Here is a 16,596-nt window from a genome sequence, read left to right on the forward strand (position 1 = left end):
GGGTGGTGGTGTTCCTGTGGAGATGGTCTCTGAGCAGTGTAGACGGGGTGGTGGTGTTCCTGTGGAGATGCGGTATTCTTACAAGAGGAGAGTCCTGTGCCTGCGCTTGAGTGACTTAGAGTTGGGAAAAGCCAGGTGCACAGAGTCTGGGGGAGAGAAGGCAGGGCTGGCCCTCCTGGGGCTCACACCTCAGCTGTCCCCTGGCTCCCAGGCCTGCAGCCGTGAGGTGGACCTGGGCACATGAACCCTGTCACCCACAGACACCCTGGAGCACTCCCTAGACAGTGGAGATGGCCCGCCCTGCCTGCAGGTGAAGGTGTGCACGCCCGAGTTCTACCAGACACACTGCCAGACGGTGAGACCCGCACACTAGTGCTCCCTGAGCCACGGCGGAGCGGGGCCCCCAGGTGGCATCTTGTTATCCTGGTGTCTGTCTGTCTGTCCTCCACAAGGCCTACAAGATGCGGGCACAGACTCGAGGGCTGGCCCTGGTGCTGAGTAACGTACGCTTCACTGGAGACAAAGACCTGGACTTCCGCTCGGGAGGCGATGTGGACCATAGCACCCTGGTCACCCTCTTCAAACTACTGGGCTACAATGTTCACGTTCTTCTCAATCAGACGGCACAGGTACTGGGGGGAGTGGGCACGGAGGGCTGGGCCGCTCTGCCCATGCCACCTCAGCCAGGGGTCTTCTCCCTCGGCTGCCTCGGTGCTTCTGAGAGCGTGACGCTTCCTCTCCACTCACGTGGGATCCGGGACCACGTGGAGTTGACCTCTCCCTTAGTACTGTTCCTAGAAACCAAGTGACTATTGGGGAGACTACTTCATCAGCTATAGTTCCAGCAGGTGAACCACTGGAATTGTCTTCTTGTGGCTGTCTAGCGAGTCGGCGTGTGGAACGTGAGCGCTCCCAGTCCTGTCTGTCAGTCGCAGGCTGCATTCATCTGGCAGATGTTCCCTCGCCCGCCTCACGTACACACCTGACATGCTGGCATTGTTACCTCGTAGCTGTCATGATGTACCGTCGAGTCAGTTCCAAGTCCTAGCAGCCCTGTCCATGCACAGCAGAATGAAACACTGCCGAGTCTTGCACCATCCTCACAACCGTTGTTATGTTTGAGCCCATTGTTGCTGCCATGTGAGCAATGTCAGTCCATCTCATTGGGGGGTCTTCCTCTTTTCCGCTGACCCTCCACTTTACTAACCATGATGTCCTTCTCCAGCGATTAGTCCCTCCTGATAATATGTCCAAAGTATGGTCGATGAAGTCTCACTTTACTGGAGACAAAGACCTGGACTTTGTTTGGCAAAGTTTGGCAACATTTTCTTTTCTGCATTTTGTGATTGTTCGGTGCCATCAAATCAGTACTGATTCATAACGACCTTATGCACAACAGAACTAAACACTGCCCAGTTCTGTGCCAACCTCACAATCATTGCTGCTGCCACTGTGCCAGTCCATCTTGTTAGGAATTGTCCTCTTTTTTGCTGTCTCTCTACTTTTAGACCGTGATGTCCTTGTCCCAGGCCTGGTCCCTCCTGATAATATGTCCAAAGTATGAGAGAGAAAGTCTCTCCATTCTGCTTGTGCGTCGGTACAGCCTGGTTGGCTATTGAAAGTACTGTGGCATGGGTCAGCTGCAGCTTACTCCTCAAACTGACATCTTTGCTTTTGAACACTGAAAAGAGCTCTTGTACCACAGGTTTGTCTGATGCAGTACGTCTTCTGATCTACTGACTGCGGCTTCCATGAGTGTTGATTATGGATCCAAGCAAAATGAAGTCTTTGACAACTTCAATCTCTTCTCCATTTATCGTGATGTTATTTATTGGTCCAGTGGGGAGGATTTTTGTTTTCTTTACATTGAGGTGCAATTCATATCGAAGGCTGTGGTCTTTGAGCTTTATCAGTAAGTGTTTCAAATCCTCTTTGCATTCAACAAGCAAGGTTGTATCGTCTGCATATCACAGACTGTTAAAGGGTCTTCCTTCAATCCTGATGCCACGTTCTTCTTCATATAATTCAACTTTTAGACTATTTGCTCAGCATACAACTTGGGTAAGTATGGTAAAAGAATACATCCCTGGCTCACCTCTTTCCTAACTTTAAACTGTTCAGTGTCCCCTCGTTCCGTTTGAACCACTGCTTCTTGGTCTATGCACAGGTTCCTCATGAGTACAACTAAGTGTTCCGGAGTACTCATTCTCTGCAATGTTGTCCATAGCTTGTCAGGATCCACACAGTTGAAAGCCTTTGTGTAGTCAATAAAGCACAGATAAACATCTTTCTGGTATTCTCTGCTTTTAGCTAAGACCCATCTTGTGTCATCAGTGATATCCCTTGTTCCACGTCCCCATCTGAATCCTACGTGAACCTCAGGCAGCTCGCTGTCAATGTACGGCTACAGCCGTTTTTGAATTATCTTTAGCAAAATTTGACTTGCATCTGGTATTAATAATTTGTTGATGATTTCTGCATTCCGTTGGTCACCTCTTTGGAATGGGCACAAATAAGGGTTTCTTCTAATCAGTTGGCAAGGTAGCTAGCTGTCTCCCAAATTTCTTGGCATAGATGAGTGAGCGCCTCCAGTGCTGCCTCAGTTTCTTGAAGGATTTCAATTTGTATTCCATCCGTTCCCAGAGCCTTGTTCTTTGCTGATGCCTACAGTGCACATTAAGGAGCTCTGGTAGCATAGTGGTTACGAATTGGGCTGCGAATGTCAAGGTCAGCAGTTCGAAACTACCAGCTGTTCCATGGGAGAAAGATGAGGCTTTCTGCTCCTATAAAGATTTGCAGCCTCAGAAACCCTGCACAGGGTCGCTATGAGTTGGAAATGACTCCACGGCACATAACAACAACAACAACAACAACAACAGTGCACCTTGGACATTGGCTCTTGATCATAAGCTACCTTTTGAAATGGTTGAACAGCAACCATTGCTTTTTGATACAACAACTGTGTACAACGACTGAGTGTATTCCTTCCATCTTCTTTTAATGCTTTGGCATCATTCTATATTTTGTTCATTGTTGTAGTTCAGTGTTACCGAGTCAGTTCCGACCCATAGCAATCCTACATACGGTTTCCAGGGAGTTAGCTGGTGAGCTTGACCCACCGACCTTGTGGTTAAAACCGACGGCAGTCCAGCGCATTATCTCACAGTGCCACACCAGGACTCCATAGAAGCCTTTAATCTTACAAGTAGAGGCTTGAATTGTTTCTTCAGTTCCCTCAGCTTGAGAAATGCTGCGCTTGTTCTTGGTGTTGTAACTCCAGGTCTTTGCACATTTTGTTATATTTGAGTTTTGTCTTCTCAAGCTACTCTGAAAATTTCTGTTTAGCTCTTTGACTTCCTCACTTCCATTTGTTTCAGCATCTCTACACTGGAGAATGTTTCAGAATCTTTTCTGACATCTTTTTCGGTCTTTTTCTTCTTTCTTATCTTCTTAATGAGTATTTGCTTTGTCCTGTATGATGTTCTTAATGTCATCCCATAACGCTTCTGGTCTTTAGTGTGTAATATATCAGATTTTTTCTTCAGAGTATCTGTAAATTCAGGTGGGATGTACTCAACATCACGTTCGGGCTCTTCTGGATTTGTTTCAGTTTTATTTAGTTTCAGCCTGAATCTGCATGTGAGCAATTGATGGTCTGGTCCACAGTCTGCCCCTGGCCTTGTTTTGGCTGATGATATGGAGCTTTTCCACTGACACTTTCCACAGATGTAGTCAATTTGATTTCTGTGTATTCCATCTGGTGAGGTCTACGTGTATACTTATCTTTTATGGTGTTTTAAAAAGGTATTCATAATGAAGAGGTCATTAGCCTTGCAAAATCCTATCATGTAATCTCCAGCATCTTCTCTATCACCAAGGCTATATTTTCCAATTACTGATCCTTCCTTTTTGGTCCCGACCTTTGCATTCCAATCACCAGTAATTATCAATACATCTTGATGGCATGTCTGATCAAAGTGGCCAGTGCCAGCCCATTTCAGCTCATTAATGCCTAGGATATCAATGTTTATGCAATCCATTTCATTTTTTATAATTTCCAATTTTCCTGGATTCATACTTTGAACATTCAACGTTCCAAATATTAATGGATGTTTACAGCGATTTTTCCTCATTTTGAGTTGTGTCCCATCAGTAAATGAAGGTCCCGAGAGCTTTACTCCATTCATGTCATCACAGTCAACACTACCTTGAGGAGACAGCTCTTCCCCAGTCCTATTTTTGGTGTCTGCCAACCTGAGGGTCTCATCTTCCGGCACCATATGTGACAGTATTCTGGTGTTCCTCATCATGCATCAGTTGTCAGTATGCTTCATCATGTGTCTGTAGTCAGAATGCTGACAGCATTCCATTGCTATTCATAAGGTTTTAAATATTCAGAAATTATTCGTTTCTCCTGGTATTTCATTTAACAGTAGCATACTTCCAGAATCACAGCAACACACAAGCCACCACAGTGTGACACACCGACAGGCAAATGGTGGTTTCTCCATTTATCGTGATGTTATTTAGTGATCCACTTGTGAGGATTATCATTTTCTTCATTGAGGTGCAAGCCATACTGAAGGCTGCAGTCTTTGATCTTCACCAGTAAGAATGTCAAGTCCTCTTCGCTTCCAGTAAACACTCTTCATATAATCTGGGATTGTTTGCTCAGCTTACAGATTCAGTAAATATGGTGAAAAGATACAAATCCGACACACACCTTTCCTAATTTTAGACCATTCTGTATACCCTTGTTCTGTTTGAGCAACCGCCTCTTGGTCTATGTACAGGTACCTCATGAGCACAATGAAATGTTCTGGAAATCTCCTCATTCACAGTGTTAGCCAGAGTTTGTTATGATCCACAAAGTCGAATGCCTTTTCATAGTCAATGAAGCACAGGTAACATCTTTCTGGTATTCTCAGCTTTCAGCCAAGATCCATCTAATATCAGCAGTAACATCCCTTGTTCCACATCCTCTTCTGAATCAGACTTGAATTTCTGACAGCTCCCTGTTTATGTACTGCTGTGACCATTTTTAAATCATCTTCAGCAAAATGTTACTTGCTTGTGATGTTAATCATTTTGTTACATGATTTCTGCATTCCGTGTGTTACCTTTCTTTGGAAGGGGCACAAAGTAGATCTCTTCCAATCAGTTGGCCAGGTAGCTGCTGTCCACATTTCTCGGCATAGATGAGTGAGTGCCTCCAGTGCCACGTCAGTTTGTTGAAGCATTTTAATTTGTATTCTGTCAATTCTTAGAGCCTTTTTTTTATCTGCCAGTGCCTTCAGTGTAGCCTGGGTTTCTTCCGTCAGTAACTTTGAGTCTTGTTCATATGCCACCTTTTGAAATGGTTGAATATCGACCATTTCACTTTTGGTGCAGTGACTCTGTGTATTCCTTCCATCATCTTTTGATGCTTCCAGTATTTTGCATATGTTGTTGTTGAGTGCTATCTAGTCAGTTCGGAATCACAGGGAGCAACTGAGGGGTTTGACCTGCTTACTGTGTGGGTAGTAACCCATTGCTTATCCTAAAGCGCCACACCAGGGCTCCTTCAGTATTTCAGTTGTAGTCTTCAATTTTTTTTCTTTAGTTCTTTCAGCTTCAGAAATGCTGAGCGTGTTCTTCCCTTTTGGTTTTCTAACTCTAGGTCTTTGCACATTTCTTTATCATACTTTATCTTGATCTGCCATTTAAAATGTTTTGTTTACCTCCTTTAGTTCCTCATTTCTTCCAGTTGCTTTAGATTTTCTACACTGTGAAGAACAAGTTTCAGAGTCTCTTGTGACATCCACTTTGGTCTTTTCCTTCTTTCCTGCCTTTTTAATGACCTTTTGCTTTCTTCCTGTATGATGTTCTTGATGTCCCACAATTCCTCTGGTCTGTGGTCATTTGTGCCTGATGCATTGAATCTTTTCTTGAGATGGTTTCCCAATTCAGGTGGAATAGACTCAAGGTCAGATTTTGGTCTCATAGACTTTTAAAATTTTTCTTGCATGTGAGCAATTGAGGGTCTGTCCACAGTGTCCCCCGGCCTTGTTTGATGATATTGAACTTCTCCATTATCTCTTTCCACAGAGGTGGTCAATTCGATTCCTTTGTATTCCATCTGATGAGTTATACATTTATAGTCGCCGATTTTGTTGTTGAAGAAGGTATTTGCAATGAATAAGTCATCGGTCTTGCAAAATTCTCTCCATGTGAATTCCAGCATCATTTCTATCACTAAGGCCGTATTTTCCAACTGCTGAGCCTTCCTCTGTTTCCAACTTTCACTCCACTCACCAGTAACTATCTATATATCTTGATTGCATGTTTGATCAGTTTCAGACCGAAGATGGTGGTGGTGGTTGTTGTTAATTGCCATTTAGTCGATTCCAACTCATAGTGACCCTGTATAGGGTTTTCGAGGAGCAGTTGGTGAGCTTGAACAGCCGACTTTGCAGTTCAAACAACTTTGCCATCCAGCACATTAACCCACAGTGCCACACCTGCAGAATTCCTCAGTGTAATCATCATTGATTTTAGTGGTTGATGTATAAATTTGAATAATAGTTGTATGAAGTGGTCTTCTCGGTAAGCATGTGAATATTATCACAGAGATTGTTTACTTCAAGATCGATCTTGAGATGCGCTTTCTGACCATAAAAGCGATGCCATTTCCCCTGAACTTGTCATTGGGACATAGTAAATCGTATGATTGTCCAATTCAGATGGCCATTGCTAGCCCTTTTTAGCCCTACTGCTGTTAAGTGCTGTGTAGTCTGTTCTGACTCGTAGCGACCCTGTATAGGGTATGAGGAGCAGCTGGTGGACTTGAACCACCCACCTGATAGTTGAAGCCAGCCTACTGGTCTCATGCTTATCCTGCAGCGCCACACTAGGACTCCTTTCAGCCCCATTGTTGCTGTTGTTGTCGCATTGGTTCCCACTCACAGTGACCCTGTATAGGGTTTCCAGTGAATGACAGGTGTGTTTGAACCCCTGACCTTTGCTGTTCAAACCAACCTTGCGGTCCAGTGCATTATCATACAGCACCACACCAGGACTCCTCAGCCCCAGGAGTGCCTAGGATATCCAACTTTATACATTCCATTTTGTTTTAATGACTACCAATTTTCCTAGATTTATGCTTCATACACTTCACACTTGAATTATTAATGATGTTTGCACATGTTTCTCATTTTGAGTTGTGCCCATTAGCAAATGAAAATCCTGAAAGCCTCGCTCCATCCATGGCGTCATAGTCAGTTCTACTTTGAGGAGTCATATTTTGAATGCCTTCCAACCTGAGGGGTGCATCTTCCAGCATTATATCTGACAATGTTCCATTGATTTCTGGCACTTTATCAAACAATGTTCAGCAGCTCTCCCTAAGGTGTTCGGTGGCTAACCTTTCAGAAGTGGTCTGCCTCTGGAAGTTCTGTTGAAACCTGCCCACCATGGGTGACCCTGCTGGTATTTAAATCACCGTGGCATAGCTTCCAGCATCAGATGAGTGTTGGTTGTTCCCTTTAGGTAGTTCTATTTTTAACCTTTCCGTTTTGATTCCAGAGTAATAGTGTTTTACTGAGTTTGCCTTTGGGGTTACCAGTGGTGGAACTGAAACATCGTGGGGGCGGCTTGCTCTCTGGAGATGGGAGCTGTGTATGGCTTTAGTGCTCTTAGTGGTCCTTAGGGCGCCTTCTCTGCTGCCCTGCCACCGTGGGAGGGGCATGGATGAGTGTATTCTGTGGGATTGTGGGAGGGGCGTGGCTGCATTGTATCCTGTGGGGCTGTGGGAGGGGCGTGGCTACAGTGTATTCTGTGGTCCTGTGGATGGGGCGTGGCTGAGTGTGTCCTATGGGGCTGTGGGAGGGGCGTGGCTACAGTGTATTCTGTGGAGCTGTGGGAGGGGCGTGGCTGAGTGTATCCTGTGGGGCTATGGGAGGGCGTGGTTTGTATATTTTGTGGGATTGTGGAAGGGGCGTGGCTGGAGTATATTCTGGCGCTTGGTTTTCCTGAGTGGCACCAGAGGATTGTCTTTATGCGCCATTTATGCCAGTTTCCCAGTGGGTGCCCATGTGACTTCAGAGCAGGGACTAGCGAGGCTTCTTGAGTCATTATAGGTCACTTAGGCTGTTTGCTTTCCTGCTGAGGCATGACTGGAACGAGGGCAGGGCTGCGGCTGCTACTTTTGGATGCTGTCAGTGGATTCCGACTCAGGGACCGGATGTGACAAGAGTATTACCGCCCCATAGCGTGTCTAGGCTGTATTCATGACGAGCGCGATTCACCAGCCCTTCCTCTCACAAGGCCACTGGTTAGGTTTAAACCGCCAACCTTTGTTAGCTGGTTAGCTCTTAACGGCTCCGTCACCGGGCTCATTGCAGGTAGGGCCTGTCTGGTAAGTCCTGCAGAGGGAATCCTGTGTGAGGACCATCTAGTGTCAGAAGTGCGCTCTCACCGGCCTAGCTATTCCTTTGGTCAGGAATTCTTTTGTCATGGTCTCCAAAATCGTGTGCAGCTGCTAAAGGACCCTTCAAATTCAAGGTCACAGACACAGCGACGATTCACTGTCAGCCGCCTGCTGTTTGTGACTTGTCCACATCTCCACTCCATCTTCACTGTTGACTGCATCCTTACAGCTGTGAACGAGAGGAGGTCTGGGGGCTGTAGTCCCACGTGGGCTGTGGAGGTGGGCACTTGAGTGTGGGTTTGAGGCTCAGCAGGCTGTGGATCCCGCTTGAGGTAATGAGGAGGGGGAGTTCTCCAGGAAAGATGAGCACAGGTAATGGGAAAATAGGGACCCAGGCCTGGACCTCGGGGTCCTGCCTCCTGGCAAGCGGCTTCTACAGAGGAACGCAGAGCAGCGTCATTCTGAGGTAGCCGATCCTATGCTGGGCAGGATACGGGCCTGGCACCACTGGGACATCTGTGTGTTTGTGTGGCTGGAATCCACTTTTCTGTCTTCACAGACCTTGTAAGAAACCCTAGTGGCACAGTGCTTAAATGTACTACCCAAAGGTTGGAGGTTTGAACCCACTGCTCACTCTGGGAGAGACCTGTGTCTGTCTGCTCCTGTCAGGATCAATGCCTTGGAAACCCCTCTGGGCTTCTATCTGCCCTTCGGGGTCTCTAAGTCACCAGCAGTGGGTGGCTACAGGCTGTTTTGACTTCAGTGCTAATTCCATCTGAAAATCGGAATTGGTCTATTTAACACTCATGAGCCCTTGTCCTGAAGCTGTCCCTCCCCTTGCTACCCTGGGTCTATTTGTTCGGCTTTCTCACTGTCGTTAGTCTTGGCATGAGAGTCCAGGCCTAGAATTACCGTTTATTTCCTGTGTTTTTCCGGGTCTCCCCAGGCTCCCCCTCTGACGGACAGACATATCATTTTTTGTTACTGTCTGTGAGTGGAGAAGATTTGCATTTTCCTTCTCTGATGGGTTTCTGTTGGCGAGGTTCCTGCTTTCTCAGGTTTCACTGTACGTAAATGTTAGATAACGTTTTAGGTACGTTCATCTTCATGTGCGATGTGGATATTTAACTTGCATTTGGGTCCCATGCGGCTTTGAGAATTTAGGGAGCAGCTGAGTCAGCCTGGGACAAGTCTCCGGGTGTACAGCTCCTGTCTCCAGCTGTGTCCCCGGCTGAAACCTGCCGGCGTCAGCCCTGCTATTTATAGAGGCACTGTTGTTTGTATCAGAAGTGTACCTCCTAGTCCTATTCTAGGCTCGGCCACTGTTGGAATAATTCCCCCAGATGACTAAGTCCCAGTTACCATCGCTGTCGTCCTGTGGGCCCTGTATGTGTCCCTGGGCTACTGCCCACTGGTGATCTGTCTCCCAAGTTCAGGGAGCGAGCGTGCTGTATCCCCCTGTGGGGGGCATCAGCGGAGATCTGCTATGCCCGCCGCCTCCAGGGGGTTGTTCCCATTGGCTGCCCTCCTGAAATTCAATATTCTTGAAGTACAATCATTTTTCAGTAGCTCTTATTCTAGGTTTCTGTTTGCCCAGAACAGAGACAGACTCCTTCAGGGACTCTGTGACTCTGTTCCCAGCCTCTTAAATAATTGAGCCCCAGATCTGCCAACTCCAGGATGGTCCAGGGTTATGACTGACGGGCCACTTCTGCCTTCCCTGTGATGGGCTGTCCAGTGACCCTGTCTGTGAAATGAGTGACCCAGAGCCTCCTGGCAGTCAGTTCTTCAAGTCAGTCACTTGCTGCACGAGCAGCTTTCAAATCCTGAGGAGACTACGAGGTTTGTGCTGATGTGGGGCAAAATCAGATCAGTGCACACCTTTTACAAACATGAGCGAGCTCGTTCGTCACCGGAGACCATCTGGGTTGCAGAGTATCAGGGGCTGTCAGCAGCGGGTTCCTGCGCAGACTCCCAGCCCCCTTGTTTCCAGTCAGCCTGGGGTGGCACGTGACACTGCACTAGTTTCTTACCAGGTGTTATGGCAGTTTCAGGGTCCACCGCGTGTGTCACGCATGCTGCCTGGCGGTTTCAGGGTCCACCACGTGTGTCACGCATGCTGTTTGGATTCAGGAGTGTGGTAGATGGGAGACGAACAGGGCCTGTGACCTGCTGAGTGGCAAATCCATCATCTTTAGCGCAGCTCATCCAGGTTCCGCATCCGATGAGCTGCTTATCTCTGGCCATGCTAAGTTGTAGAGGGCCACCCCCACCCCTGACTTCCATGCTTGTCTCAGATTGGTCTGCGTTCAGCTGCTGCCCACCTCGGCACAGGAGAGGGCATCTGCATGTGGTAGCCAGCCTCCTGCCAGGCGAGCACACACCTCAGCCTGGATGGCAAGGCTGCACCTTTGACAAAGCAATGCTCTTGTTAGCCTTGGCTGGGCACGCTTACACGTGTGACAAAGGCACATGCTCGCACGGTGAGCCAGGTGGGGTGACAGGTCCTTACCATACACGAGTCTTAGTAAAGCTTCATCAACTGAGAAAACTTAGAGTTGTTGACTTATAAAGTGGGAATTGGGGGCTTGAGGGGCTCGATACCTTGTCCTGCCATCTAAAGCCAGGCTTCCAACCAAGACGTGCCTGACCCCAGCCCGGCCTGGGACCCTGTGCAGGGAGCGTGTCTTGTCTGGTCTTGTCCCTGAGGAGCTGCGGCCTGGTCCCACATATTCCCTCAGGGCACTAGTGCTGCTGCGGAGTGGAGATGGGGCAGTGTTCACAGCGATCGCAGAATGAGCACCATGTCTGGAGTAGCCACAGCTTGTGGAAGCGTCTCAGAGGTTCCATGGCATCTTTTCCACTTACCATGGGAACACCAGAAAACGTATCCTCACAGACCCTTACCCGGGAAAAGCTCACAAGGTGCTAACTCAGTGTACCTCATAAAGTGGACACTTTAGAGGTGCTGAATCGGGGTTCCTTGTATAGCGGGCACCCAGAGGTGCTGGCTCGGGTCTGTGTGCCCTGGTACTAGTCAGGTGGGCACTCAGAGGTGTCTCTCTTGCAGGAGATGCAAACCAAGCTGCAGGACTTTGCCCAGCTGCCGGCACACCGCCTCACAGACTCCTGCGTGGTGGCACTGCTCTCCCACGGGGTGGAGGGCGCCATCTATGGAGTGGACGGAAAACTGCTCCAGGTGCGTGGTGGTGGTGGCGGCGGCACTCCCTAACCCCCCAATGGAGTCCTGAGGGGCTGCTCACCCCCATTGCTCCCCAACAGCTGCAGGAGGTCTTCCGGCTCTTCGACAATGCCAGCTGCCCAAACCTGCAGAACAAACCCAAGATGTTCTTCGTGCAGGCCTGCCGTGGAGGTGAGTGCCCAGTGACCGGCGCTGGGGGGCGGCTCCCACATCCCCGCCAGCTCTCACTGTCCTGTTTGCTCCTCTCAGGTGCCACCGGACCCCTCGGGCACCCCCTTCTGTTCCCTGCTGCCACCGCCTCTCTTGCTCTGTAAGTCTCTCCGATGCATGGGGTGTGCACCCCGGCTCTGACACTAAGCGGCGTCTGCCGTCTCCTCGCCCAGTGCGGGGCTTCTCTCTGCTCTGCTCCTGGTCCTGTGCGTCTTTCTCACACTGTCCTCTTCCTGTCTCTGACCTCCTCTTGTTTCCCCATCACCTGCTCCCCGGGCCGCGCAGCCCCTCGTCCTGCACGCTGTCTGGCTGGGCTCGTAGGACAGGTGGGCGTGTGTCTCACTCTGAAAAGCTGTTAAGAGCCCGGGCTTTGGGGTCAGAGTCCAGACCCCCTTCCTCATTGTGTGTGGTTGCCGGGGGCCCTGATGCCCCTTGGCTCAGGTTCCCCGTGTGAGATGTCGGTAGTCACGTGCCTGCTGCCTTGAGTGGCGTGAGAATGAAAGGAGTTAGTGTCTTTTCCAAGAGCTGGCCAGGCAGGCGGCGCATGTAGTCAGTACTGACCTCGGAAGGGAAGTACAAGGCCCCTGGAGAGATTTGTGTTCATCTCGTGGCACTTCAAGTGACGTAACGACTGTCCCTGTCCCCCAATGTCACCGTAACACGCCAGTCTCTGCCAGCCCGTGTGGATTCCTGAGTGATCAGGGAAGAGACCTCGAGGGGAAGAGGCTCCAGGTTGTAGCATGGGAAGTGCTCTGGATGTGGCCCCTGGTTGTAGCACGGGAAGCCTGGTGGTGCAGTGCTTAAGCAGTCAGCTGCTCACTGCTCGGTGGGAGCAGGACCTGGTGACAGCCTGGGAGGCACCCACTCGATTTCACAGTGTAGGTAGAATAGCACATAGAGGTGCTCACTGGAAGGTTGTATCCGCCAAGAGGTACCTCAGAAGGAAGTTCTGGCAATCGACACCCTAAACCCCAGGCACAGCCCACCCTGATACACACAGGGCGCCGATGGGCAGTGACAGGACGGCATAGTGAGATGGTTTCTGCTGGCCCGGAAACCAGTGAGATGGATGCAGAGCAAACCAGGGAGGAGCGGACCCCGTTGGACTACACTGAGGCGGGTTGGGGGGGGCGGGATGTGGAGGCTGGAGGGACTCCTGTCCTTCCTGAGTATGACCTTGGTGTGATGGGGACATGCACTTTGGGGGGTGCAGGGGCTGGAACCCAGCCCGCTCCTGCCGTGTCCCCATTTCCCTGCAATCTGCGAATCCTGACCCTCTCCCTAGCAGGGCCCTTCTTCCTGTGGTAGATCAGTGCCACGGAAGCAGCAGCCCCCCTCCCACATAAACCAGCAGAAATCGGGGCGTGCCTCGGGTGAGTCTGGCTGGGTCACGAGAACGTGGAGACACTCCTGCTGAATCGGAGCAGCACAGTTCCCTCTGGCTTTGTGTCCCACTCCTCAGGGTTGCTCTTTGACGTAGTCACTGAGCAATGACATCTGACTCACCGGGGAGACACTTGTTGTTTTTAGCCTGGGCCATCTTTTTATTCATAGGGGATTGGAAAGAGCAATTAGGGCAGTGTTCATGTCTCATTCACGACGTGATTATGATGGATTAACTTGATTGTCTCATCTGTGTAATAAAATTGTCCATATTTATCATGCCTGGTAATAAAAAGTTCCGTCCCTCCCAAGTGTGCTGGTGATGGAATGAGGAACTGCGTATGGAGGTGGTTTGTAGCTCTGTGTCAGGAAGGCTTGGCCAGCGCCCTCCTCATCCAACAGCTCCCCATGGACGACCTCAGGAGTGTGTGTCTGTGTCTGTGTGTGTACACACGCACATGTGTTCCATCAGCTTGTCTCTGTCGTACAATCATGGACAAGCTCAGGAGTGTGTGTGTCTGTGTGTGTGCACGTGCAGATGTGTTCCATTAGCTTGTCTGTGTCCTACGATCACCGACGAGCTCAGGAGTGCCCCCGCCTGACCCCTGTGAGGAGCGGACGGACAGACCTCCTCTTCCATCAGGCAGCAGCTGGAAGTGGCCCTTCCCACTGGGTGTCACAGGGAGCCTGGGCTGGAGTGTGACCGCTGTGCACTCTGTCTGTCTGTCTTCCTACAGATGAGACGGACCGTGGAGTTGACCAGCTGGACGGGAAGAACCAGGAGCAGTCCCCCGGCTGCGAGGAGACAGATGCCGACTCAGAGGGGCTTCTAAAGGCGCGGCTGCCCACACGTTCAGACATGATCTGCGGCTATGCCTGCCTCCGAGGTACTGCTGCATGGGCCCATGCTGGGGGGCAGCTGGTCAGGCAGATGACCGCAGTTCTCATGCCGGCGCTTGGTTGCAGGCACGGCCGCCATGCGGAACACCAAGCGGGGTTCCTGGTACATCGAGGCGCTGGCTCGTGTCTTCTCGGAGCGGGCCTGCAACATGCATGTGGCCGACATGCTGGTTGAGGTGAGTTGGCTCCCAGGGTGACCTCGCTCTGTCCTTCCTGGCCCCCCCTGCAGCCTTCTGAGACGCTGGCCCGCGCTGCCCCTCCCCCCAGGTGAACGCGCTTATCAAGGAGCGGGAAGGCTACGCCCCTGGAACCGAGTTCCACCGCTGCAAGGAGATGTCCGAGTACTGTAGCACCCTGTGCCGCCACCTCTACCTCTTCCCGGGACAGCCACCCACCTGACTCCCTTCCCTGAGGAGTTTCACTCTGACCTCCCCTCCCCCTGTCACCCCGTGCGCCCCACCTCACCCCCCTGCCCTGACCAGGCTGCTGGAGGCTGAAGCGATTCTGTGCCTGGTTCTGCCCTGGGTCTTCCGTCTGCCGTCCCAGCACCTGTCCACTTCCGTGAGATCACTGCCCCAGCACCAAAAACCCAAAGGCGCTGTGGACTGTGTTGTGACTCCTGGTGACCCCACTGTGCTCCGTAGGGGTTGCTGGGCTGTGACGATGGTTACAGGAGATGTGCAGACTTTTCTTCTGTGGCACTGTGGAGTGGGTTTGAACTGCCAACCGTCAGTAGCTGAGCACGAAGCCTGAAGCTGGCTACTGCCGTCTCTGTTATCTCCTCCTGCTGGATACACATAGTCCTCACCCCCCCACCCCCACCCCGGGCTGTTAGAGCCGGTCCACTCCTGTCCTCAGCCCTTCCCTTCCCGTTGATCTTCTGATCTTCTACCTGTAACAACCAGCTGATTGTCGACATACACCCTCCACCCGCTGAAACACGGCCGGCCCCTGGCCCTGTGCAGGTCCGCTGGGCTGAGTGTCGGCTCCATCAGCCCTCGGGAGCCTGGTCACCCCGGTGTCCACGTTGCTGTCTCCCGCCCCTCCCTCGCTAGGTTGTAAGCTCCCAGAGGGAGGGCAGCCTCCCTGTGACAAGTGCCTCTCTGCACTTCAGTCGTGTGCACGGTGTCGCCGTAGTGTTCTATTTTCCTACGTGTTTTGTCTGGCCCGGTGGTGTTGGCAGCCTGCTCATCTCCCCGTGGGGCCTGGCACGGTGCTCCACCGGGTCCAGCCGGCGGCCCGGGCAGACTCACTGCCGCCCTGCCCTGGACCTGCTCAGCGTGGCCGCCGGTGCTCTGCGTTGCCCTCAGGTGCCAAATAAATGCCGTTTTCTTACCTGTCGTGTGCTGGTGGTGTCTCTCCGAAGCCCGCGCTGTGCTGCATGTGGGGGCACTCTTTAGATTTGGGCACAGCAGGCAGAGGGGAGCGGACTGCCGAGCCTCACCTGGTCTAGCTGACTGGGTTGTAAGAGAACCTGGGTTCCAGCTGTCTGCAGTGGGTCCTGTTGAGGCTGAGCCTCGTGGTGGGGTCAGGGGATGGGCTTCTGAAGGGGCAGAGTGGGCCTGGGCAGGGGGTTAGAGGGTGGAGGCCTTAAGGGGACACAGTGTGGGCCTGGGGGGGGGTTGTCAGGAGACAGGTCCTGAGGAAATACCGTGGGTTCCTGAAGGGACGCAGTTTGGAAGGTGGGCAGCTGCCCAGGAAGTGCAGAGGGACACTATCTGCAGCAAGTCTCTGGGCTGAGGGGTTGTGAAGTGCCGTCAAGTCAGTTCCGACCCATAACGACCCTGTATAGGGTTTCCGAGGAGCAGCTGGTGAACTTGAACTGCCGACCTTGCTGTTCAAACAACTTTGCAGTCTGGTGCATTAACCCACAGCGCCACAGTACTGGGGTGACCACCCTGCAGGCAGACACCTGGGGAGGGGGGAGGGCCAGTGGTTTGGGGAGTGCCCCCTTGGGCCATGACTGCTCTCTGCCCAGTCAGCACACACGTTGCCTTTCACAGCTCTGCCAGGGGATTCTCTTCTAAAATGACCCCACCCGGCGCTGGGGCTGCCCCGCTACCCTTCCCATCTGACATCTCTGTGGGCAAGAGGCAGACCGGAGCTGAGCTCCTGGAGATGTCATCATTGTCCAGCTGTGGCCACCAGGGTCGAATGGACCTGAGGCTGAACACCGGCTCTGCCTCAGTTTCCCTCACCCGAGATGTTGAAAGTGCAGTTGAGTGATGGGCATCAGCATTGGTGACTGCCAGGGTCGCCCTGTGTCCTTTCATCTCCAGGGAAAGCCTGTGCCCAAGGCTACTCTCCACCCCAGATGTTGTCTCTCACACCTGGGCTACACGGGGTCCCCACCAGACCGAGGACAGCCGCTCCTTCAGGTGGAGTCAGAAACGTCTTGGGGAGGAGTGAGGGAAGATGGAGCCAGAGGGGTCGTCACAGAGAAGGGTCTGCAGAGCGGGTGCCTCAGGTATGAGGTGTGGCCTAGGAGGGGGAC

At 51.5% G+C, this 16,596-nt stretch overlaps 1 protein-coding gene across 1 annotated transcript in view; it reads left to right on the forward strand.

Moving 5' to 3' along the window:
• The window catches only part of CASP2 (caspase 2, apoptosis-related cysteine peptidase), a 19,260-nt gene extending 4,759 nt beyond the window's left edge, over nt 1-14,501 (forward strand). The window contains exons 5-11 of the mRNA XM_006861192.1: nt 261-355; nt 453-629; nt 11,478-11,606; nt 11,690-11,780; nt 13,940-14,089; nt 14,169-14,278; nt 14,370-14,501. Coding sequence (XP_006861254.1) covers nt 261-355; nt 453-629; nt 11,478-11,606; nt 11,690-11,780; nt 13,940-14,089; nt 14,169-14,278; nt 14,370-14,501 — 884 coding nt within the window. The remainder of the gene's footprint in view (nt 1-260; nt 356-452; nt 630-11,477; nt 11,607-11,689; nt 11,781-13,939; nt 14,090-14,168; nt 14,279-14,369) is intronic.
• Nucleotides 14,502-16,596: the final 2,095 nt, after the last annotated feature.

Source organism: Chrysochloris asiatica, unplaced genomic scaffold (assembly GCF_000296735.1).
Source record: "Chrysochloris asiatica unplaced genomic scaffold, ChrAsi1.0 scaffold00041, whole genome shotgun sequence".
In the NCBI taxonomy this organism is placed as follows: domain Eukaryota; kingdom Metazoa; phylum Chordata; class Mammalia; order Afrosoricida; family Chrysochloridae; genus Chrysochloris; species Chrysochloris asiatica.